The sequence below is a fragment of the Amblyraja radiata genome, chromosome 18 (assembly GCF_010909765.2).
Source record: "Amblyraja radiata isolate CabotCenter1 chromosome 18, sAmbRad1.1.pri, whole genome shotgun sequence".
Classification (NCBI taxonomy): Eukaryota; Metazoa; Chordata; class Chondrichthyes; order Rajiformes; family Rajidae; genus Amblyraja; species Amblyraja radiata.
The window spans coordinates 19,934,914-19,961,937 of NC_045973.1; the positions used below are offsets into that span (position 1 = coordinate 19,934,914).

Genomic DNA, 27,024 nt, shown 5'->3' on the forward strand with positions numbered 1-27,024 from the left:
CCATTGAGGACATTGGACTTCGCCTGAGGAATTGATGCACTACAATGCAGACCTATATCCTGCACTCTGTAACTTCCCCTTTGCTCTGCCTGTTGTACATGTGTTTGAACTAATTGTATCCACGTATGGTATATATGATCTGTTTGGATAGCATGCATTAACCAAGCTTTTCACTGTACCTCAGTACATGTGACAATAATAAGTCGAAACCAATTAACCAGAATATCTTTGGGCAGTGCAATGAAATCAGAGCACCCAGAGGAAAGGTACAGAGTCACAGGGGAAACATGCAAACTCCACGCAGATATCACCAGAGGTCAGGATTGAACCTGGGTAACTCCAGTTGGTTGACAACACTAACAGCTGCACCACAGTGCCATCTGTAAAGTATCAACACAGATTTAGATTGCAAAACCAGAGTGGATATCTGTGTGGAGTTTGCATGTTCTCCCTGTGAGGGTGGGTTTCTCTGGATGTTCCGATTTCCCTGCATATGAGCAAGCTGACGATATACTCCTTCATTCTTCAAGTCAAACTTTTATATCCCGTGACCTGTCTTCTGAAGCTTTGTTTCAAATTACAGTTACTCTCAAGTATAAGCAAGCTCCTTAAAGTGAAGAAGGTATGGTAAAAAAAATTATTGACCATTTTTGAGATCAAGCACTCATAAATGGAATATTGTATACCAGTTAGAAGTACAGCACATTGACGCTTAGTCCAACTTCTTCCTCACAATTGTACACAACTCCCATAGCTGCAGTCTGAAATTAACATTCGCACATAGATCATCTCTGGGATTCCTCTCATGATGCTCAATGGATGTCAAATTGTATTTTCATTAGCAGTTTTGTTTGTGGAGTCATGCCATCTAGAAACCATATTGAATATCCCAAGCAGATTTTATTTCGAGACCTTGTAGACAATAAAGAGAATAAACATGTATTTAATCAGTACTATCTGGAATCATGCCAGGTCCGGGTGATGGAAGGGGGCTGTTTGCAATCACCAAGCCACCCTTGGGACCTGGGCTTCTTTAAATATGAAGTAACAAAAGTGACATTCGGAAAGCCTTCAGTCTGTGATCGTTCATTCGATGGCACAATTAAAAGCAAAATAAACAAACACAGCCATAAAACATTAATTTTACATACAAATGATAAACCGCTGTCTCCTCTAGTTGAGTATGGTGAGGAGATTAATTGGTTGTAATTTATCCTGAGAATGGAGAATCATTATGTTTGGATCAACATCTTGTTTCTCACTGTTCAACAATAATCGCCACGGTTAGAGAAAATTGGTAAGTATTTACTTAATTAATTTACCGTTCTAATAAAATGGGAATCAAGTAGTTTCATCCAATCCCATTCTGTACAAGAAAGAGATTAGCAATTTTGGATCATCTTCCAAAGGAAAATTTAAAAGGTATTTGTTAGCAGACAACATAATGCAGTAAGATTGGATCAATGGAATTTTGCAAGTACGCAGTGAATTCATTTGTGACTAGCCCATTGGAATTCTCAATCCCATTGAATCAGAAAAGATATTCAAAGTTTAAAATATGACAATAAAATATGACGATATTGTCATCCTTGCCTCCATATTTTTCCTTTACTTTTGCAGGCCCCGTCTCTCCAGACTTCTATTTCACAAGTCTTTAAGGGGTGGTAGAGTGGTAGACCTCCAGCTTCACTGCTCTAAACAACTTGCATTTAATCCTGACCTCATGTGCAAAGTTTACACCTTCTTCCTGTGATGGTGTATGCCTTTCCTCTGGGAGCTCCGATTTCCTTGCACATCCCAAAGTCATTCTGGTTAATTGGTTTAGGCTTATTATTGTCACATGTACTGAGGTACAGTGAAACGCTTTGTTTTGCATGCTCTCCAAACAGATCATAAAAACCATACATGGATACAATTAGTTCAAATTAGTACAATTGAGCAAAGGGGAAGATACAGAGTGAAGCATATAGGTCTCGGCATTGCAGTGCATTAATTCCTCAGGCAAAGTCCAATGTCCTCAAAGGGGTAGAGATGAATCAAACATTTAAAATAGGTGCAGGAGTAGGCCATTCGGCCCATCGAGTCAGCACCGCCATTCAATATGATCATGGCTGATCATCCAAAATTAGTATCCAGGACATTCTGGTGTTGGTGGGTTTAATGGTAATTATAAATTGCCCCTGATATTTAGGTGAATTAGGGGAGAGTTATTAAGATTGTTGGGAAAATAGGTTACAGAGAAAACTAGTGGGGGGGGGGGGAGAATGCTGTGCGAGCTGGCATAAACTTTTAAAACAAAATGATGTATTCTACAAAATATCTCAGCATTTGTTCTGCGTTATTATGACTCATTACTTTAATCCCACCATTACATAACAATGCCTTCAGATTACCTTGGCTCCAGGCCCTAATTTTTTCTGCGAATCTCTCTACCTCCCTAACACATTCTCCTCCATAAAAACACTAGTTTAAACCTCACATCTGTCAAGTAGCTCTGTCAAAATTTGTTCTGCTGGGTCCTGAAGACATTTGTAAGTGCAGGCTATTGGTATTGTTGAAAGAAAGGTAGCTTGGCTCAATTCCCCTTAATTGAGGATTTGTTGGCCCATTTGTACTATATAATAGGAGTCAGGGGGAAGCTTCCAGTATTGAATTAGATTTGGCTTGAATGATAGCGATCCATGATAAAGTGCATTCAGACTCTTTGCTGTAAGAGTGCTAAGAAGTGAGCTATTCTTCACAAGCTTTAGAAACCTTAGTTGAACTCTTGGAACAAAAAATAAAATGGCCAACAGATTCCCCAGAAGGACTGCGTGGAAAATGTATTGATGTGCCAACAATGAATGGCCTTAAGTGAAGAATTTGGCGGTGTGTATTTTTCAACTAGATTAAAGCATTTTTTTTATCTAGTTGAAAAATGCTTTCAAATACCACCGGGACCTTTCTTCATTACCTTTAAAAGAAAACTGTGTTCTACTCCACTTGCTAGATCATTGTAATTGTTTTTTTATTCATATAAAGCAATTTTTCACAGTTCATTGGAACAAGATGTCTATCTAAAGTCTAAGCATTTCAAAAATGTGCTTTCCATCCCTGGAATTCCAATCTGGACAAATCTGTATAATTTTACTTGGTATTTATAGTCATATGGTTTCAATATGTTGTGCATTCAGCCAAGTTATAATGGCTTATAATTTAAATGAGAAAGATAAATGAGTACAAAGGTACTGATTAAGTGAGCATGAATTGGAGCCTCTAGGTATTTTCTATATTACGTGAAACCTGTTGGTATTTTCTATATATATATTACGTACTAGACTAAGTGGGACCCGTTGGGTCCCATGCTCACATGGGAGGGCTGGTCCCCCAACGCAATATTCCACCTCTCCACCAATTTCAATATTGGTGGCCATTGGGGTGGGGGGGGGGGGGGCTTTCTGGAGCGCTAGTATGGGTGTTGTGGGCTGAAGGGACTGGTTTCCAGAGGGCTAGTATGGACATTGTGGGCCAAATGGATTCTTGGGGTGGCAGCTCAGTCACTCAAGGCTGATGTGCTGGCAGCTCACTCACGGCTGGTGGGCTGGCAGTTGACTAACGGCTATTCCTTGAAATTCCATTTCAATCAGGGTGCAAGGCCACCAAATTCAAATGCAGTTTCCTACCACTTCAAGCAGGGTGCAAGGCCACCAAATTCAAGTGCAGTTTCCTACCACTTTAAGCAGGGTGCAAGGCCACCAAATTCAAGTGCAGTTTGATACCATTTCAAGCAGGGTGAAACCACCATAAAACCACACAAAACACCACATAAACACCCCATTCACAGTTCAGTAGACATTCAGTGTGATCAGTTGATTCACAGCTCAGACAGTTGTGACCTCTCCCTCCCTCATCTTGCAGAGACTGAGCCACACTCATACTTCCGGGTTTTATAATCCCTCCCCCCTCCCACGGGAAGGGGCGTGGCCTTTATGGCATGATTGACAGGAGAGAGATTCTCAACATTTTTAAAACACTAATAACACTTTTATTTTTCATTGATGGGAATAATCCACTGCACATGATGAGCAGAGGGGGACTGAGTAAGATGGCCAAAAATCACAGCCGTAAGTGGTAGCGTTTTATCTAAAATTAATATACAGTGCAAACAGGAAGTTGTCAAGTTTAGACTTTTAATCATTTGCCATTTCAAACCAACCACCACCAACCATTTGCTGTGCTTTATTTCAAACCAACCACCACTAACCATTTGAGCTGAGTTGGATGATCAGCCATGATCATATTGAATGGCGGTGCAGGCTCGAAGGGCCGAATGGCCTACTCCTGCACCTATTTTCTATGTTTCTATATTTCTATTTGCTGTGCTTTATTTCAAACCAACCACATTTTCATTTTCAAACCACATTAAGGGCACTCAAGTTCAGTAAAACCACACTCACATTTTAGTAGACATGTGTTCAGTGTTATTCACAGCTCAGACTGGGTGACGTGACCCTCTCGCTCCCCCATCTTGAAGAGACTGACTGAGGCACTCAACACTTCTGGGTTTTATAGTCCCTCTGGAAGGGGCGTGGCCTTCATGAGAGAGAATCTCAACATTTTCTAAAAACTAATAACTCTTTTATTTTTCATTGGTGGGAAAAATCATCTTGTCCTGCACAGTGGAGGGGGACTCTGAGTAAGATGGCCAAAAATCACAGCTGTAAGTGGCAGCGTTTTTTCTAAAATCAATACACAGAACAACTGGAAGCGGTCAAGATCGGACTTTTAGTAATATAGACTACATAAAGAATCAATGGGTTCCCAAAACAGTGGACTAGGTAACTTTCCATTTTCTTTTCCATATCCTCAGGAACAATCAGCAGCTTTGTTCTGGGCTCAAACTGATGAAGCTTGGACAATATTTATGGAATCGATCAGCATTAATACAAAGAGTTGGGATGCTAATGCCTTACTTCCTGCAACCTCCACTCCTCACGTCACTTGATTTTCTTCCCTCATTACTTTCAGGCTTTTATCCCAAAACTGGCATGATAAAACTTCCCACACTAGCTGCGGCTATTCAAGTAGGTGCAGGGCAATTAGAGATGAGCAAAAATGGAGGGGCTGGACAGAAACTCTCATAGCAAGTGTGGTGTGGGGGATGACGCAGGGTTCGACCGTGACCACATTGACACTCGCAGTTGGGTGATTTCACGTGATATATTTTATATACAGTGGTAAGAAAGTGCAGGACCACATGTGGGGCTTTCCTTCGGCATCAGGGTGCATGTGTCGTGGCACTGGTGATCTCAGGCTTGTCCTGGTCTTCGAAGGTGGTGTAGTTATCCCAGGCTTCTTCCTGCAGTTCGTCCTTGCCCCAAGAGGAAGCACTAGCAGTCTCAGGTTTATCTTGGCAGTCACAGGTTTATCCTGGCAGTCCCAGGTTTATCCTGGCAGCTCAGGTTTGGGCTTGAAGACGCAGCATTGGTGGTCTCAGGGTTATCCTTGTGGTTCAGTCTTTGCCTCTGTGTGTGGGCGCAGTCTCTCGTTGTCCATGGGCCAGAAGAGGCAGTGGAGTCTCAGCTTGCCCCAGTCAATCAGTCTTATCCTCAGTATTATCAATTCATTGGGAATAGGCGAGACCCAAACACCAATTCCTACAGCACCTCACTAGTGACGACATGCCACAAGGAAATAGATCCATTTAATTCTACTCGGTTTCTTTATTATTTGACCAATCCTAAATCCACGCTGATATATTGCCACCAATCCTATGTATTTTAATTTTAGTTTAGTTTAGTTATTGTCACGTGTACCGAGGTACAGTGAAAAGCTTTTGTTGCATGTTTTGCACAAACTTCTTATATGAGACCCTATCAAAGGCTCACTGGTCCAAATAGAATACTTCTACTGGTTTGTCCTTGTATATTCTACCAATAAAATCTCAAAAAGAAAACTCCAGCAGACCTGCATAATTTCCCTTTCATAACCCTCTGACTTTGTTCAATCCCATGAATACTTTCCAAATGGACTATAATTACATATTTTATTATAAATTCCACTATCATATAACACATGCAACTATGATGCAAAATAATTAATTTGTTCTGAAGCACTTTGCAGCATCCTGAAGGAATGAAAAGTACTATTTTGCAATATCTTGCATGGTGGTGGGCGGGGGGGAGGATATGGAGATGGGGAGAGGAAGGACAAAGCATGGCAGGTAATAGGGTACCATAGGCAGGGAGAGTGAGGGGAGGGGGGGGGGGGGGGGGGGGTGATAGACAGATGTTTGGAACATAGGCCACAGACAAGTAAATAAGTTATGAGACCATTGAAGAGTTGTGGATTGTGAAGCCAGAGAAAGGAAACTATCGGAGGGGAAGAAATCGGTGGCAGCCCAGGTGAGGCACAGCCTACTTAGAAGAAGTGTGATCTTTTCTTAATTGTTACATTAATTTACCTGGTCTTACCCTAGTCATTGGTTTTGCTCAAGCCATTTGCCTCCCTAAACTTCTATGTTGTCTGAAACTAGATTACTTTCTTTCCCATTTGAAGGACTGCTTAGCTGAAAACCTTAACAGGTTCGTCACAGGTGCTACCTGACCTACTGTGTGTTTCCAGCATTTTTTGTTGGCTGGCACAGAAATTATTTTTCTTTGCAGACTTTGAGCCATATGAAAAACCATCTTTGGCCTCCCAGCAGTAGATAATGAAAGCACTGCTCAATTATTTACAATAACTCACCGCATCAGCCAAGTGCCTGCTGATATATTCAGCCTAATGGTCTGTGACCCAAACAAAGAAATAAAAACTCATAGAAGGAATGAAAACAAACACAGAAGACATATCCACTCTTAATGACAGGATTTGAAAGCTTTTTTTTATTCTGAAAAAGCAAAAAGGCTGTTGAGTGGTTTGGGCTGTTTATAGAGTTATCTGGCCTGATGAGACAACCCCTTTAAACGACTTCAGTAACACCCGTTCAACATTCCATTCCCACTGTTTTAACTTCACTGTCACATTTCTCCTTAATTGCCTTGCTGACAAATGCTATAGTCTAATTCTTTGGAATTCTCTACCCAGGAGGACTGTGGAGACTCAGTCATAGTGTGTTCATTGATTGTTAGATTTTTCGGACATTAAGCAAATAAAGAGACACGAAGATAGTGCAGGAAAATGGCCCTGGGTGAGAATAGCCATAATCTTGATGAGTGTCAGTTTGGGAGGAAAGGAGCAGATGGCATTCTATTGTTTTTGTCTCCATGTTCTTACATAGGATTAGATGTTTGCCAAGAGTGACTCGGGGTCCAAAGAACAAGAACCTACTTTGGCAGCAGCACAGGGCAGCTGGTAAAGCTGCAACCTAAGTCAGAGCTCCTGTGACGACTTTAAACTTGACCTTTGGGGCTGTCTGTGTGGAGTTTGCACATTCTCCTCGTGACTGCGTCGGCTTCTCTTGAGGTGCTCCAGTTTAGTTTAGTTTAGTGATACAACGCAGAAACAGCCCTTCGGCCCAACAAGTCCACGCCGACCAGTGATCCCCACACACTAACACTATCCAACTCACTAGGCATTTTACAATTTTACCGAAGTCAATTAACCTACAAACCTGTCTGTCTTTGGAATGTGGGAGGAAACCGGAGCACGCGGTCACGGAGAGAACATACAAACAGCGAGCACTCGCAATCAGGATCGAACTCAGGATTTTACCGCTGTAAGGCACCGTTGCGCTACCATGTCATTGGTAGTTTCCTTCCACATCCAAAATAAATAATCCTATATGAAGGTTAATTGCCCATTCTAAATTACCCCGAATATAGGTAGCAGAATCTGGTAAGAGTTGCTTGGAATAAACAGGGGACTAACCAAGGAATTTAGTATTTCCGGTATGCTTATGAGAGAAAGATTTGAATGAAGGTGGGTAATTTTGTATCAATATGTACACACATAGTATTTAAAAATGCAAGATAGGGCTCAGGCTGGTCTCCTGGAAACGTCCCCAGATATGTATACGAGGGCCAATTGTGGGAACTCGTAGAAAGGAGGAGAAATTCAAGCAAATAGTTATTTACTTCACGATCCATTGCCCATTGACTCACATCTTGGTAAAGGATCATGATATTCATAGTATATCACGAATAACGATGATCTTTTTCCCATTGACTTGCATCTGTTCCTGGCCTGCCAACGAATAAAATGTTACACTCTTACATTTGTGTTCAGTTTCCCAAAGGACATCAACAACTTCTTCGAATGTATCCAGACCTACAGTCCTCTGAGAATTGTGTATTCCAACTTTGGACTCTTGCATCTTACCTGTTTATATTTCACATCATTACTACAACAATAAACTCAGTCCTAAACTCTGGAGTTTCTTCCCCAAACTCTCTTTTCTCTCTATCCTCTTTTAAGTCTGCCTCTTTGGTCACTAATGTTCTGTGACCAAAATCATAGAGTCATACCGCATGAAAACAAACCCTCAGCCCACCTTTTCCATGCTGGTTTTGTTCTACTTGCCTGCATTTGGCCCATAGACCTCTAAATCCTTCCTACTATCTGGATCTTGTGCACTGGAGGGCAGCCAATGTAACTACACTTTTTAAGAAAGGAGGGAGTGAGAAAACGAGGAATTATAGACCAGTTAGCCTTACATCGGTCCTGGGGAAGATATTGGAGTTGATTATTAAAGATGTTATAGCAGCGCATTTCGAAAGCAGTGACAGGATCGGTCCATGTCAGTATGGATTTATGAAGGGGAAATCATGCTTGACTAATCTTCTGGAATTTGTTGAGGATGTAATAAGTAGAATGGATAATGGAGACTCTGTGGATGTGGTGTATCTGGACTTTCAAAAAGCCTTTGACAAGCCATATATTCCACATGACTGTAATCGGTCATTGAAAATCTCTGTACTTGTGATACATTGTCCAGAAAAAAACAGCCTCATAGAAGACCTGTGTTCATGTGGGTGTGGTGGGGGAATGAAATGTTGAACAAAGCATTCCTCGAGGTAGGAAAGATTAGCACTCCCCTTTCTATTTTAGTCACAATATTTACATAATCTAAGATTTATCATAAACTTGAGTGACAGTAAATTTACGAATGGGCTTTAAGATTTTTTGTGTTTACAGGGTGTATTCAATAGCATTACAACCTCCGAATAGGTCCTAGATTCACATCCCCACCCCTCACTCCCCCAGGAACTGTATACAGTCTAAGATGCTTTTCTAACAGTGTCATACTGTTGTGTAGTCCAAACTTTCACAACGTGTATTAAAGCAAGCCCCCGATCATATTCTCAAAACGTGTCATGGTCATACAGTGTGGTCATACATCAAGTACCAAATTATACTGTTCCTACACGAAACCCATTTTATTTTCCCAGCATTTCTATCAACTCCTCCCGTATTCTACCACTCACCTTGCTCTACGCACAAATAACTTAACAATATACATGACTTTGGGATATGGGAAAAATCCAAAGTTATGAGGAAATCCATGCAGCAACAGGGAAAAACATGCAAACTCCAAATGGACAGCAGCAGAGGTCAGGATTTAACTCGCATCACTGGAGCTCTGAGGCAGCAACTCTAGCCTGATCATCAAATCTGCCTCAAGCAACAGCACAAACAGCACCTTTCAACACACAACAATACCTTTCAATTCAGTCATTGTTCAAGGGATGCACTTGTGTAAGTTAGTTCTCAATTTTCCATTAGCAACAATAACTACTCTCCAGTGAGTTTATTGTACACTTACTTTCTTTTCTGAATGATTGTTCTGATGTTAGAATGGATTTCTTGAATACAAAGAAGATACATTTTATATTAGTCACTGAGAATTGCTTCAGCCCAGACCATGGTACATTCAACTTTGCCTTCATGCTTGAGAGGAATTTCCAACAGTTTCTTCTGCTAAGGTTAATATGTCTCATGCAGCCACCAAACAAAGTGCTATATTTCAAGCTCAGTGTAAAATAACCAACATGTCCACAAGCCTTCGGAGTAACATTAGTCTCCTTGACAAATTATCTTTCACTGCCCAAAGCCGAGGCCAACAAAGATATCATGCATGCAGTGAGGCCGATTTCAGATTCCCTGTAGGCTTCTACTTTCTGAGGAAATGCAGAAGTAAATTTATTACGGGTAATCTTTAAACACCTGTGTTCATTCAGGTCAATGCAAATATTGCTGTGTAACAAGAAAGTACTTAAAAGATTGAAAACCGAATGCTCTGTATGACAGGATGTGACAAGTGGTGTCCCTTGGGTACTACTACTGGGGCCTCAGCCTTATGCATCAGTGATGCTTGAAGGAGTAGTATGTTTTAAATTCAAGTTTACATATGACTTTTAGTTCAAAGCCACCTTACGTTATGTAGATGAAGAAAGGTTCAGGGACATGAAATGAATGGGAGGGAAGTGGAGATTTGGAGAGGCTATGTTCATTTACTTTTAGTCAAAAGATAAATTGAAATAGATGGAAATAAGTCTTAATGGTGAGAATTTAAGGAAGGGATCCAAGGATTGACAAACATACATTACCATATGCTATTACATGGTTGTAAATTGTATCAGAAAGGTCAACACAATCTGAAAGAAGTTGAAATAGAAAGTTGGGAAAGTGACGCTTTAATTATTTATAGTACAGTATTGATTTGATTCTATCTGGAGGACTAGATTAGCCATGGAATCAAAGAAAAGATGGTCCTTAAAAGGACTCCAGCTCAGATTCAGCACAATGTTACTAGTAATTACCAGGTTAAGTTACATGGAGTGGTTGCATAAACAAAGATCGTATTCCCTTGATATCAGAATGTTAATGGAGAAACTAATCAAACTAATGGATATCTGAAACTCTCTCCCCTTTTAGGAGTCGATTCTGTCCAGTGTCATACATTCATGCCAAAATTCAGAAAATAGAGATTGAGTCTGTCTGAAGAAGGGTTTTAACCCGAAACGTTGCCTATTTCTTTCGCTCCATTGATGCTGCCACACCCGCTGAGTTTTCCAGCATTTTTTGTCTACCTCAGAAAATCTCTTAATGCTTTCTTTCTTTAGATGATTTCAAGTTTTTTTGCCTCTGCTGCCACCTAGAAGCTTATTGTGCATTTCACCACGAATTTCTGAGACATTACTCCTTTTTCTATTCTAATAATCCTTTATATTTCATTTGACAATCCCTCATTTTCTTTCTATGGCTATTAAATTTCTGCAGTTATATTCATTGCTGTAAAGTCCACGTTTCCCTAATTCTCACATTGCTGACATTGGATCTGGGTTTATGGCTATTTTCAGAAATGTCTCTAGTATTTGAATGACTCTCTTGCTTCTGTTTTTACAGAACTAGACACCTCTGCTAACTTATATTTTATTGCTTTGGCACGGTTCCTCAGTCCCTTTTGATTTTGATGACAATATTGGTTAGATCTGTTGAACGCAGAGTTTTCAAAAGGTTCTATGGCTGGTTTGGTTTCACCTTTATCTATTATTCCAGGAATGACTCTGTGTAGGTGACATGTATTTTTCCTTTTTATATAAAAAAAATACATGTCTGCTTTAAATTTAATTTGTAGTTCAGCTGTAATATCATGTGTCAAGTACATGTTTTATATGTTCCAAGTTCCTTTTATCGATTTCACTGCTTGGGAAAATGTTATGCATGTTAGTCCCAATTTCAGCATCAACTGCACTTGAATTGTATTTGCATCTCCAGTAAATAGTCTGAAGAAGGGTCTCGACCCAAAACGTCACCTATTCCTATTCTCCAGAGATGCTGCCTGACCAGCATTTTGTATCTCTCTTTGGTATAAACCAGCATCTGCAGGTTACATCCTGTAAATACCAGTTGATTTTGACCACTCTATACTGAATTGACATATTAGGTGTAGTTCATGACCTGTGTTTATGTCACTGGATGCCAGGTTTGAACTCTAATTCAAATTAGAATGCTTAAAATCCAAATTAGAAAAAAAGCTTTTACTCCTTTATTACAAGCTAAAGATTGGCCACAATCCCAGAGGTGAAATGGATGTATATTAACGCACTGTGCCACATGATACAAAGGATCTTCCAGCCACATGGGAGGTAAATATCCGAGAGGCTGGAACAGTACATCCAGAATTATCGGCTCAAAGTCCACAGTGTTGGCAGACAAAAGCCCACAGCAGAATCAACATGATTTAACATGTGTTGTGAACAAATTAATAGTTAGTTCCAAAGGGCTGACTTGAAGGTTTATTTTGATCACTTCATATGCATAATAAAATTGCAAGGCAACTATAAGATATTTATATAGTGCACAGCTACATTAAATGTTATCCTGTCGTTCATTGTTCCCACCATCCTCTCTCATATTGTCTCTATCTTATTCACCTTCGAACGACAAAGATGGAACAACACTCATGTTCCGCCTGGGTAGTCTACCACCTAATGGTAAGAACATGGAATTTTCCAGATTCAGGTAACCCCACCTCCTTTGTGCTTCCACGCCTCCTTCTAACAATCCACTGCGGTCCTCCCATAATAATGTGTCCCTTTCTCAATACCAACCGTTCAACCCCACTCACCCATTTTCATCCCATCGCGGTGCAGGCTCGAAGGGCCGAATGGCCTTCTCCTGCACCTATTTTCTATGTTTCTATGTTTTCTATCCCTTCTTGGTTCCAACCACCTTGTTTCACCCTCTGGTTTCACCCTCTTTGTCCATCTGTTTCTGGCTCTGCCATTCATCTCTCCTCATGGTTTCCTTTACACTTCCTCGCCCAGATTCACCCTTCCCTCTCACTTTATACCATCTTCCTACCAATGCCACTTTCACCTGATGCAGGATTTCAACCAAAGGCATTGACAATTCCCCCCCCCCCCCCCCCCCCTCACACAGATACTGCTTGACCTGTGGAGTTCCTCTAACAGCTTGTTTGTGGCAGCACCTGCATTCTCGTGTTACATAGTAATGGTAGAGTGAGGGAAGGGCTAGGACATGTGTTTGCAACTGGTGATGGTATAAAATTCTGTTGAAACTAATGACTGCCGCTGCCATGTGGGTGACCAGGTTTGAGTTGCTAGATCTCTCCTGAATCTATCGAAATTAGTACGGTGATAGTGATAGAATGCAGGAGTCCTCAGTGTAACAATGAGTATTCAGCTCCCCAGGAACCATGGGATGGTCACGTATGAATGTTGCCATGAACAAATGCACCTGTAATAAATAAGCCGCTGAGGATTAAATCCAGTATGTTTGGTTCATTCACCCTGTACTCCATATCCTGTCATGTATCTAGGTCCTCAGGGTTATGTCATAGTAATTCTGAGTCACTAACAAATGAATTATTGCAACAGCAATTGATTTGGAAGTAACAGGGCTGGGTGAATGACGCCATGTCCAAATCCAGTATCTAGGTCAATGTCTGGTGATCCATCAACTTTTAACATATTTCCTATTGTGGTTGAATGCAATGAAATGGTTTGCTAAGCAATGTTCAGAAACAATTACAAATCAACTACTTTGTTATAGTTCAAGAGTCACAGACAGAACAAGCTCAGCAAGGGCAAGAAATGGAGATTCTGTTCTTTCAACAAACTCGTAAAACTACAGGGAAGATGTTGTATTTCCAGAATAATCTGCAATTCTATACTACTACACGTTTGTTTTTGCATTTATATTCTTTGAACTCAAGGCAGACCAACCAGACAAGGATAATATTTTTTCTTCTTTAGAGGACCCAAGAATAAAAATGAGAGGTGTCCCATTTTGGGGCTCAAGCACTTATAGGGTCAGAAGTTTCCTGCCACAGATTACCATCTGGTTGCCATTCTCATATAATTCAGAAATTTCGTCCTAAGATATTTATACGGCCTTCAATGTGTGTAAAATTAAACCCCTTAAAGACCTGAAACATTTTGTAGAAATCTAAACAAGACTAAAAAAGAACTTCAGTTTGAATGACTGTAACATTCACTGGATCACCAAAATTACCACTCCCACTCCACTCAAACGATTTTTTCTGGGGGCTACCCAAAGAGTGTCATAGAAAGATGTGAATTAACAAAAGATTCTCTTGTCTTTTGCCCTCCGGGGCATTCTGCTCCTGCTCAAAATGGTTCTGCTCAAGAGGGGTTTTCCAATTAGAGGAGAATTCCATTTGAAAGGAGCCTCAGTGCCCGTATGGGACCTCCACTGAACAACTGTTACTAAAATTGCCCCTTTTCAGGGTCAGTAGTTCAGTGAATGCCTGACATCAACAAATTTATCTTTAAGCAGCATCACTGGAATTTTATCCAAAATAAATTCCATCACTGAAATATTTTGCCGTATTCACTAGCTATGTTTGTTTTAAATTGACCAACAGCACAATTGTAGCTTTCAAAATGAGTTTATATATTGTGTAGACCATTAAACATGAGTATAATAATAGAAGTTGTAGGCTGTCTGTCAGGGGAAAAGCAATTTGCAATGACATACAAGACACCTATGGATGAAGATTAGAGATCTTGAGTTCAGTGTATTTGTATGCAGATGATGATTTCTTCTTTAGCCTCAGCCAACATTTATCTTTCAAATGATATCTACAACAAATGTCTTAACAATATCTTATTTAGAGTCATAGTCATACAGCATGGAAACAGGTACAACATGCCACAACTACACTAGTCCCACCTGCCCGCATTTGGCCTATAACTCTCTAAACCTGTTCTATCCATGTACCTGTCTAGATGTCACTTAAGCGTTATAATTGTATCTGCTGTGGGATTGTTCTGCGCGAAGCAGTACAAAGCATTCTGGAGGCAAATGAAAGGTCTCAAAGTCTCTTTCTTATAACATCGTTGTCACAGAATTATGCAGTAGGCAATAGTTAATAAGACTTGGAATTTCTATTATATGGTCAGCTAACACTTAAATACACCAAGTGCACCCAAACATTAATAAACTGCCAGAAAAGTGTCACCAAGTTATAAAGTAACTGTCCAACAAAGTTAATGATTTCATTAATGGGATTCAGAGAGAGAAATGGAGCTGATTTCAAATACTATATTTCAATTATAATAAGTTTCCATAAAACACATGTTAAGCATTGGTTTTATAAAAACCTGTGGAGACCATAAGATTTTAACAACTAATGAATAATGGACAGGGTGTGGTCTTAAAAAATGTCTGGACCAAGAGACGGTGCACATCTGCAAGATTAAGTGTGGAAACAATACCCTGGCATCCTATGGAAGGGGGAGACGGGGGAACTAACGTCAAAATACATCAATAGATTTTACAAAAAGAAAAAAAACGATTAAGGGAAGCTGGAAAGCTGGAATACAGACAGGAGATGAGGGAAAGACAGAGGGAGGCACGAAGATAGAACTGAGAAACACACAGATGCTGCTTCACACGCTGAGTTCCTCCAGATTGTTTGTTGTTGAGAACTATTACAAAGTTGTGAACAAAGCGGAGACGAACAGAAACAGAATCAGAGGGAATAGGAGAAATGAAGTGAGTCAGTCAGAAGTAACATAATTGTTCACGGGGTGGAGAGGTGGACAGTGGTTGAAAAGAACAAAACACACACATAGATAAGGAGTGTGCAGGAAGGAACTGCAGATGAGGGTTATACTCTGAAGATGGACAAAAATATCTGAAGAAGGGTCTCGACCACAAACGTCATAAATAAGGAGATAAACACAAAATGTTGGAGTAACTCAGCGGGTCAGGCAGCATAGGGAGATGATAAGGAGACACTGGCAATGTGAGCCTTGGGATGTCCACGAGAAAGGGAAAGTCACAGACACTGAGAAAGGATCAAAAAATGGAATGGTACCTGAGAAGGTGAACCGAAGCCGGGCCGGAGATGGTCTCCATGCGAACGCCAGCCTGTCTCCGAGAAGAGACAGCAACAGTACCTGGAGGACGAAGGTATTGAGCCTGCGGATACCGAAGGTGACCCAACATCCACTGGGATCCGGAGATAAACGATGGGCACAGTTGATCCGCAACATTGTCTTTCAGTCTTTCCAAAGTCTATTTCAAAAAGTCACAAAAGAAATCCTTAAAACCTTGATGTGGTCCCAGTGCACAGTGAAGGGGTTGACAGGAGAGATGATAAGCGAAGAAAAGTCACCTGCAAAAAAACACCACTCGGGTTTCAGTTTGACTGACCTTTGTCAACCCAAAAGGTCAACCACAGAAGTTTCAACTCTAGTTCCTCTCAATTAACCTCTTTGGATACAAGGGTCACAAGCTCGCGGTTTGAGGTTGTCGCCAAGTTTGCGGCAACTCGCTGCCTTGAGCCGGGCGGGCACACACACTAAACACACACCAGCCTCCTCGTCGCGCCTGCTATGTGTCTCTCGCCTCCGCTGTGTAACGTGAAGTTTGAGACAGGAGTTGCTGCCGCCCTGCTTTGATTCTTAGCTGCTTCTTTTACCAGGTGGTCCCGCTGTTCCCTGTCCCTGCAATGCACGTGTTATCCGTCTGTGCCGAGCCGAGAGAGAGAGAGACGGGAAAACGCCCTCTCTCCTCCTTCAAGTCGTCAACGGGACCCAACAAGACTGTCACTGACCGCCGCTGAGATTTGAATCCAGCTCGCAATTCCCTTTTCAGCCGCAGAATCCTCCCATGTTATCACGCAGACAACTTGTCGCCCACACCCTCCCCGCTCCACATGTGCGATCTCCACATAGACCAGTTCAGATAGACGTTCCGCTGACAGCAATGAAAGGCTAAATTTCCTTTGCTCGCTCTCTTTTTATTTGAATATTAAAGCCAGATAATCCCAGTTGCCCGACAGTATCCTGTGTGCGTGTGTGCAGGAGAGAGAGGGCGTGTATACAGAATGTGGTCGGCGCAAAGAGATGTCCTGATGTGTCTCCGAGTCTCTCGCTGAGAGCGGACTGCCTACACTTGACTCGACTCGCTGTTTGAAATGCCGCACTGAGGCCGCGTGGGTCCTCGAAGGAGGTTCCGGAGGCACGGATAATAGATTAATTAATTGTTTCCTTCCACGGAAGCACTTAACAGCGTTCATTGATTTTAAGGGCAATAACACATGAACAATAACACCGCCTGGTCGACTTGGACGCGGGTTCCACAGAATGATATCGTAGTTTAAACAGCTATATATGTATATGAGCAGATTGGATCCAATAGACAATAGGTGCAGGAGTAGACCATTCGGCCCTTCGAGCCAGCACCGCCATTCAATGTGATCATGGCTGATCATCCCCAATCCCCATTCCTGCCTTCTCCCCATGTCACCGACTCCGCTATTTTTAAGAGCCCTATCTAGCTCTCTCTTGAAAGCATTCAGAGAACCTGCCTCCACCGCCCTCTGAGGCAGAGAATTCCACAGACTCGCCACTCTCTGTGAGAAAAAGTGTTTCCTCGTCTCCGTTCTAAATGGCTTACCCCTTATTCTTAAACTGTGGCCCCTGGTTCTGGACTCCCCCAACATCGGAAACACGTTTCCTGCCTCTAGTGTGTCCAACCCGTTAACAATCTTATATGTTTCAATGAGATACCCTCTCATATTTCTAAACTCCAGAGTGTACAAGCCCAGCTGCTCCATTCTCTCAGCATAAGACAGTTCCGCCATCCCGGGAATTAACCTTGTAAACCTACGCTGCACTCCCTCAATAGCAAGAATGTCCTTCCTCAAATTAGGGGACCAAAACTGCACACAATACTCCAGGTGTGGTCTCACTAGGGCTCTGTACACCCGAAGAAGGACCTCTTTGCTCCTATATTCGATTCCTCTTGTTATCAAGGCCAACATGCCATTCGCTTTCTTCACTGCCTGCTATACCTGCATGCTTACTTTCATAGACTGATGTACAAGGATCCCCAGATCCCATTGTACTTCCCCTTTTCCCAACTTGACGCCATTTAGATAGTAATCTGCCTTCCTGTTTTTGCTACTAAAGTGGATAACCTCACATTTATCCGCATTAAACTTCATCTGCCATGCATCTGCCCACTCCCCCAACCTGTCCAAGTCACCCTGCATCCTCATAACATCCTCCTCACAGTTCACACTGCCACCCAGCTTTGTGTTATCTGCAAATTTGCTAATGTTACTTTGAATCCCTTCATCCAAATCATTGACGTATATTGTAAATAGCTGCGGTCCTAGCACCGAGCCTTGCGGTACCCCACTAGTCACTGCCTGCCATTCTGAAAGGGACCCGTTAATTCCTACTCTTTGTTTCCCGTCTGCCAACCACTTCTCTATCCATGCCAGCACTCTACCCCCAATACCATGTGCCCTAATTTTGCCCACTAATCTCCTATGTGGGACCATATCAAATGCTTTCTGAAAGTCCAGGTACACTACATCCACTGACTCTCCCTTGTCCATTTTCTAAGTTACATCTTCAAAAAATTCCAGAAGATTAGTCAAGCATGATTTCCCCTTCATAAATCCATGCTGACTCGGACCGATCCTGTTACTGCTATCCAAATGTTCGGCTATCTCATCTTTTATAATTGACTCCAGCATCTTCCCCACCACCGATGTCAGGCTAACTGGTCTATAATTCCCTGTTTTTTCTCTCCCGCCTTTCTTAAAAAGTGAGATAACATTAGCAGCAGAGTGGGATACATTAGAGTAGATTGGATACATTTGCTTGATTCAAGGGTTGCTTAAAATATAAAGAGGTTACGCGGAACCCAATGAATCTGTTTCCCCGGGTAGGTTACTTCAGAAGCTGAGGCATATATTTACAACTAGGACGAGCTCGTGTATGTTAAATCATGAAATAGAACAGAGAACAATACAGCACAGGAATGGGTCCTTCGGCCAACATTGTTGGTGCTGAACATGATGCCAAGTTAAGCTGATCTCATCTGCCTCCACATGATGCATATCCCTCTATTCCTTGCACTTCCATGTGCCTATCCAAAAGCTTCTTAAACACCGCTATCATAACAGCCTCCGGCAGGTCCCTGGCAGTGCGTTCCAGACCCCCACCATGCTGTGTAAAAAAACTCTGCCCGTATTTCTCCATTAAATGCCCCCCTCTCACATTGCTATGCCCTCTACAGTTGGGCATTTACATCCCGGGAAAAAGTTTCTGACTGTCCATCCTATCTATGCCTCTCATAACTTTATATACTTTTATCAAGTCTCCCATCAACCTCCGATGTTAATGATAAAACAATCTGTCTGACCTCACCCTGTATCTGAAACCCTCTAATCCAGGCAGCATTCATGGTAACCTACTCTGCATCCTCTCCAAACTCTCCACACCTTTCCTCAAATGGGGTGACCAGAACTGCACCCAAAACTCCAAATGCGGCTTAACCAAGTTGCATCATGCCTTCCTGACTCTTATATTCAATGCCACTAGCAATGAAGGCAAGCATACCATACGCCTTCTTCACCACCCTATCTACTAGTGCTGCCATCCCCAATGAGCTATGAACTTGGACTACAAGATCCCTCTGCACATCAATGCTGTCATTATGATTGAAAAAGGTTCTGTGTCCCTTGACAACTAATGCTTTCAAGAACGAAGGTTTTAGAACTTTGATTGGGTGTGGATATCAAGTGGTGTGGGATAAAGGCAGCTTAATGTGGTTGATAGGCAAAGGCTCTCTTCCATCATCAGAGTTATTGACAAGGTTGGCATCCGGGATTTTTGATCTAGCAAAATTAAGGAAGATGATATACTTTGATGTCAAGATCTTGATGAGGAGTCCTGGTAGTGTGATGGTGGGCAGTTTAGTTTAGTTTAGTTTAGTTTAGAGATACAGCATAGAAACAGGAACTTTGAGGAGCATGTCAACCATTGATCACCTGTTCACGCTAGTTCTATGTTATCCCACATTCCCACTCCCTACACACTAAGGGCAATTTACAGAGGCCAATTATTCTACAAACATGTGCGTCTTTGATATTTGGAAAGAATCCTGAGCACCTGGAGTAAACCCATGTGGTTACCGAGAAAAAATGCAAACCACAGACAGCTCCCAAGGTCATGTGCTGCCCTCAAGTGGATGATTAAACTAAATAATGGAACATCCTCAATCACCAGAATGCTCAATATCTTTTACAGGGAGCGAGGGCAATCATTATGTCACTTTTCTCAAATTCAAATCAAAATTCAGTAATATTGTCCAGTGAAGTAAAACACTACAGAAAATCCCTCACTGATGTTGTGGTGGGTGTCATGAAGAGAACATCTGTGAGGCTGGGATGTGAACGGAAGCGCTACTCCACCTAGTACCTCAAGTTGCGCATCCTGCGATAGATTCTGATTTAGAACAATCCTTGAATGAGTTGCGTACCACTTTTCCAACTCCCATTTTTTTAATCAATAAAGATGGTATAGTGATGTAGTGGCAATCTGTTAAAAGTATCACTCAAAGTCAAGCAAATCAGTAAATCAAGCTTTTTGACAGTTTGCCCTTTTCAACAGGTGGAAATGTTCTAGATTCATAATACAATGTAGGAAAAAGGCTTCAATCCTACTGTTAAACCTGGAACGGTTCTGATTGTAATTTTGACTCTTCTGTGATTCTTGCAAAAGATTGTGAGTTTGAATCACACATTTGTAAACTAGTTTCATGCTCCAATGTAATATTAGAGGTGAGATGTGGTATCCTTTGCCTCAGTTCTGATGACTGAGTGGATGTAAAAATTCTAAAGCACCATTCAAATAAGGCTAAGAAAATATATTCCATTGTGCTAGTTAGTATTTAGCCTTCAATTGGCACCATTTAAACCGACAATCTGGTAATTATTTCATTGTTGTTTATCAGTTTTTGTTTTGTGCAGAAGTCAGTGAGTTCAAATCCTACCCTGGCACGTTAACGTCTAGACTGACACTCCGGTGAAATTCGGAGAAAATACCGCACTGTTGAATGAAATGTCACACTGAAACCCGATCTGCTTTGTCTGGTAGACTTAAAAATTCTCACACCACTATATCGAAATAAAAGCTGGGGATTGTACATTTATTAACACTTGCTGTATTGTGAACAAATTAGCTGCTATATTTTTTCCATAAACAGTGGCTGTATTTAAAAAATACTTAATTGGCTATAAAAATGCTTAGGCCTTAAAATATGCTATTTAAAGCAAGTGCTCCTTCTCCTGTGTGATGGTGATATTCCCAGTGAGTCCCACATTTGTAAGCTAAACCTAATTGCTTTGGGAAGGTAATGGCAAAGAAGTCTCTCATTCAACTTTTTATTGCTTTGATATCACATAGGTTAGTTAAGAATCAACCAGTTGCAGTGTGCTTAGAGCACAAAGGCCAGACCCAAGGATAGACAATTTCCTTCTATAAAGAACATTAATGAACTAGATGGACTTTCAGGAACAATCAATTAATGACACTATTCCTCATTACCAAGATTTTTATGGAAGATATGGATAGGTGATATCCAGACTAAATAAGGGTCCCTACCCGAAACTTCACGTTTAGTTTAGTTTAGTTTAGAGGTACAGACTCTTCAGCCCATCGAGTCTGCCCCGACCAACAATCCCTGCACGCTTACACTATCCTACACACTCTAGGTACTATTTATAATTATACCAAGCCAATTAACCTACAAACCAGTACGTCTTTGGTGTGTGGGAGGAAACCGGAGTTCCCAGGGAAATTCCACGCATGTCACGGGGAGAACATACAAACTCCATACAGCCAAACACCCGTAGTCAGGATCGAACTTAGGTCTCTAGCGCTGTAAGGCAGCAAATCTACCACTGCGCCACCGTGCTGCCCATATCCATGTCTTCCAGAGATGCTGCTTGATCCGCTGATTTACTCAAGCACTTTGTGATTTTTTTGTAAACCAGCATCTACAGTTCCATGTATCTACCAATCTATATCTAGATTATATAATTAACGTTTTATATAATAGAACTAGTGTGAACGGGTAATCAGCATGGATTTGATGGGCCAAAGGGCCTGTATCTATGCTTTATCTCTAAACTAAATACTATATTTAAATTCTTCAGCTTCCCTGGTGGGAATGGAATTATTTTCTCTGGATCATTAGTCCATGCTTCTAAATCGATAGTTTGGTAACATAGCCAGGATGTTAATGTTTACATTACTGCACTTTATGTGACAACACTTTAAAAGTACTTAATTGATTATAAAGTGCTTGGAGACATCCTTAGATCGTAAAGAGACATAAATGTAAGTTCTTTCTCACTGCTTTTATCGATAAAATTGCAGTTCTGCCACACACGTCCTTAATGTGCATCAAACGGAAGTAAGTTAAACTATACATTACGAATACTTAATTGCAAGTGTTTCTTCAGAACATTTTCTCCACATTCAGGATATCTCATCAGTTGCTGTTAATGACTATTCAAACTTTGTCACTCTGACAACCACGGATCTATACAGGAACTATTCTTAGATTGCAACAGCAACCTTGCAAAACTAAAGTAAGTCTCTCATTTCAGATAAGTCTGAAGAAGGGTCCCAACCCGAAATGTCACCTAACCATGTTCTTCATGGTTGCTGCCTGACCCGCTTAGTTACTCCAGTATTTTGTGTTTCTTTTTTTGTAAACCAGCATCTGCAGTTCCTTGTTTCTATAAAATAAATATACCATCTGGTAATGTGCATTAAATTTCACAATGGCAAACTCATTGAGTGAGGTTCAAGGGCCTGAGATACTTACAAAACGTGGGAGAGAAACTGAAAGGATTGGAGGTTAGTTTATCACTAGTTGTGGAAAAGCTAATAAATCCTAGTGAAGCAAGGTAGGAAGCAATGCCACCTGTGTTTTGGATCATTATTTTTTTACAAGGATGATCTTGTTCAAAGAATCCGGTTTGAAGGAAACCAACTCTCAGCCCCTTGTCCTCTTCCTGTCTTCAAACACAAGAGGCAAATCTGTACTGTTTCATTGAGCAGTAGGGTGAGAATCTACAGGCGACACCAAGTTCAGTCTCAGGAGGAGAAGTTATCTAGTTATCTATTTCCATAGGAAATTTTCTCTCAACATATAGCCCTACAAAGAACAATGCCTCACTGCCATCTACAGGTCAGAATGATTATCTTCAGGAATGATTTTGAGTGAAGGGCAAATATTTAAAGGCACTTTCTTTGGGCACCGTGCGCCAGACAATGAAAATAATATGATTTAATTTATTCAGGTTTATTTATCTTACAATTTTTTATTTTCATTGGTCTCAATGTTTTTTAAATTTCTTTCACCATTATCTCCTTGTGGGTTTATCAACAAAAACGTATGAAAAAGAGAATTATGTGAATAATATATAAACAAAACTATTTCTTTTGTTTATGCTTAAGAAAGAACTGCAGATGCTGAAAAATTGAAGGTAGCCAACAATGCTGGAGAAACTCAGCGGGCGAGGCAGCATCTATGGAACGAAGGAAATAGGCGACGTTCTGGACCCGAAACGTCGCCTATTTCCTTCGCTCCATAGATGCTGCCTCACCCGCTGAGTTTCTCCAGCATTTTTGTCTACATTTTGTTTATGCTGATCTCTGCCGTGTAACTTTTCTATAACTTTTCCTCTCTTAAAAGAAAACACTGTTGTTAGTTTGTGGTGTTTCTTTATTCACGTTGTGTTTTGATGAAAGTTTATTAAGATTAAATATTAACTGTTTCTATTTCCAAATATGCTGCCTGCCCATCTGACTAATTCCAGAATTATCAGTTTTATTTTAGATTTTCAACATCTACAGAATTTTGCTTTGGGATGGAAATGCACACACTGGCAGAATGAATCCTGTTTCATTTGCTTCCATTTGCATTTACAAGACTGATGTATCTGAGGGACTGCAGTGCACCCTGTTTCGCAGGGATATGACTTATCACCACTCTCTTCACACAGTGCTTCAGCCCAAAGGTTTTCCCATCCACTGCAAGGACTAGATGGCAACATCAGGAGAAAGATGTAGCTACATAGAATGCATAACATCACAGGAACATGCCCTTCAGCCCACAATGTCTGTGCCAAACATGATGCAAAGACCAATTCTTATCTCCCTGCATATAGTTCAGATCCCTTCATTCATTGCATATCCATGTACTTACATCATGATAAACGTTGTGATGTTCTGACCTGGCCATCTTGTCCCAGTCCTGCTCCCTAACTTGTAACATCAGGTGGTTAAGGGCAGATCATTTTACCTACCGAAGGAGTTCTTTGCCGACTTCCTGACTGCAATCCAAATTCCACCACAGCTTGAGGTCAAGCTAGTATTTGAGGAAATGAGTATTGTAATCAACAAACATGAAACAGCATGCTCCAGAGTCTTCCTCATCATCACAGGGTCTTCAACCGGACTAGCTGGAAGAAACAGATGGTGAACTGCCATCAACACATAAACTTCGACAACAGAGGATCCAACAAACTCAACCATTGCTATACCACCATCAGAAATGCCTACTACTCTATCCCTTGTACCCTGTAGTGCTTCTTCTCCTTGCATACAGACAGAGTCTGACCATGCCACTGGCAAAGAGGACTATCAAAAGCTGCTCATGTGAGGCTAAGGAGTAGTTACCAAACTGCTTTAAATTGGTGGACTGGGCCAAGTCCAATGGTTTATCAGTAAACCTGAATGAATATGCCACAGTTATTACTGACTACATAAAGAAATGTGTAGCTGAATGTCTACCTACGAAAACATTCCGAATCTTCCCCCAAAAAAAGCCCTGAATGAATCAGGAGATTTGTAATATACTGATGGCTAGAACTGTGGCACTTATACACGTACAACGGGATCTGGGGGTCCTTGTACATCAGTCTATGAAAGTAAGCATGCAGGTACAGCAGGCAGTGAAGAAAGCGAATGGCATGTTGGCCTTTATAACAAGAGGAATTGAATATAGGAGCAAAGAGGTCCTTCTGCAGTTATACAGAGCCCTAGTGAGACCACACCTGGAGTATTGTGTGCAGATTTGGTCCCCTAATTTGAGGAAGGACATTCTTGCTATTGAGGGAGTGCAGCGTAGGTTTACAAGGTTAATTCCTGGGATGGCGGGACTGTCATATGCTGAGAGAATGGAGCAGCTGGACTTCTACACTCTGGAGTTTAGAAGGATGAGAGAGGATCTCATTGAAACATAGAAGATTGTTCAGGGTTTGGACACGCTAGAGGCAGGAAACATGTTCCCGATGTTGGGGGAGTCCAGAACCAGGAGCCACAGTTTAAGAATAAGGAGTAAGCCATTTAGAACGGAGACGAGGAAACACTTTTTCTCCCAGAGAGTGGTAAGTGTGGAATTCTCTGCCTCAGAGGGTGGTGGGGGCAGGTTCTCTGGATGCTTTCAAGAGAGAGCTAGATAGGGCTCTTAAAAATAGCGGTCGGGGAATGATTAGCCATGATCACATTGAATGGCGGTGCTGGCCCGAAGGGCTGAATGGCCTACTCCTGCACCTATTGAATATTTTCTATTGTCTAATGTCTATTGACTAATGTTCCAACACCCCTCTCAGGTGAACATAAAAATATTTTGGTACTATGGTGAGCAGTTGTTTTTATTCTCCAGAACACTAGGCAAATTTATCTTACAAACTAGACTGTGGGACCCGTTGGGTCCCATGTTCATACGGGAAGGTTGGTCTCCCAACGCAATATTCGAGCTCTCCACCAATTCCAATATTGGTGGCCAGTGGGGGGGGGGGGGGGGCTTTCTGGAGCGCTAGTATGGGTTTTGTGGGGCGAAGGGACTGGTTTCAAGATGGCTAGTCTGGACATTGTGGGCCGAATGGAAATTGGGCTGGAGAATTCAATGTTTATGCTGCTCGGGTGCAGACTGCCCAAGCGGAATATGAAGTGCTGCTCCTCCAATTTCCAGTTGTGCTCACTCTAGCCATGAAGGAGGCCCAGGACCGAGAGGTTGGATTCGGAATGTGAGGGAAAGTTGAAGTGCTGAGTCACCGGGAGATCAGGTTGGTTAAATCGGACCGAGCGGAGGTGTTCGGCGAAACAATCGGCAAGCCTACGTTTGGTCTCACCGATGTAGATCAGTTGGCATCTCGAGCAGCGGATGCAATAGATGAGGTTGGAGGGGATGCAGGTGAACCTCTGTCACACCTGGAACGACTGGAAGTGGTCAAGATAAGACTTTTAGTTATATAGATATTTCAAGGAGAATATATGTGGTTATTATAAACGTGTTCTTTGTACAATGTGAGTATTTTACATTACTAAAGTAGATATAGTCTAAAAGCAATTGCCTGTAAAATGCTTAGTGAATCATATCATACGTTATTGCTTTTTTGCTTTTATGATAAGTCACTGGAATAGTAATCCCCAAATACATATCAAATTATGTCATTAAATGAAATAAAAAATGTCCAAACAGATATACCTGAAATTTTTAAAAAAAAGTTAAAAGCCTATGATCATTTTAAATGCTCTTAACTTCCGCTCCCAATTCATTTCCAGATTTGGAATTAAATAGCTCCAAGGACATACTCCCATTGGTAACATTAGTAACTGAGACAATTCTTGTGTTACTGCAGCAGGACAGTCGTACAGCGCCGTACTCAGTGCTGCGTAGAAATGCAAGGCTAATTGTGTGCCTAAGTGTACGGCATAGGATTGGGGCATAAAACAGTGAGTTCTGAAAAGCAAATTAGCTACCACAAAGCTTTGTCATGCTGATCAACAAGAGCTTCTTGTGCCATACCACATGATTGTTTGCTACGCAAGAACCAGAATCTGTATGATGAAGAATAGAAAACCAGTAAATTTGTGGAGTTTTGTAAGGAAATCTCCAGAAACAGACCCAGCCCTGATGGAACTTCATTAACCTGTAAAATAATTTCTGGTTCTCTTTCCACCGACGTAATTGAATATCTCCAGTAGTTTTTCTTTACGTTCTTATTGTTATGATGAGAGTTTAATTTTTATCAGGTGCTGAATTTGAAAATGTTAGATTTCAAAGTAATGCTTTTACTTTTTACCTCTTTGCATTGTTTTTCCTCTTCACCATCAGTCAACTTTTGTTCCCCTCCTTTTATTTCCCTTGCGATACTCACTGTATAGACTGGACAAGCCATCTGGCAAATGCCGAAGGGGCTGGAGCACTTGAAAGCTGGTGGGCCTG

The 27,024-nt window shown here is 41.3% G+C and overlaps 1 protein-coding gene across 1 annotated transcript in view; it reads right to left on the reverse strand.

Moving 5' to 3' along the window:
- LOC116983149 (semaphorin-3A-like) overlaps positions 1 to 16,888 on the reverse strand; it is a 131,105-nt gene extending 114,217 nt beyond the window's left edge. Inside the window, exon 1 of the mRNA XM_033036765.1 lies at positions 15,791 to 16,888. Coding sequence (XP_032892656.1) covers positions 15,791 to 15,968 — 178 coding nt within the window. The 5' untranslated portion in view covers positions 15,969 to 16,888. The remainder of the gene's footprint in view (positions 1 to 15,790) is intronic.
- Positions 16,889 to 27,024: the final 10,136 nt, after the last annotated feature.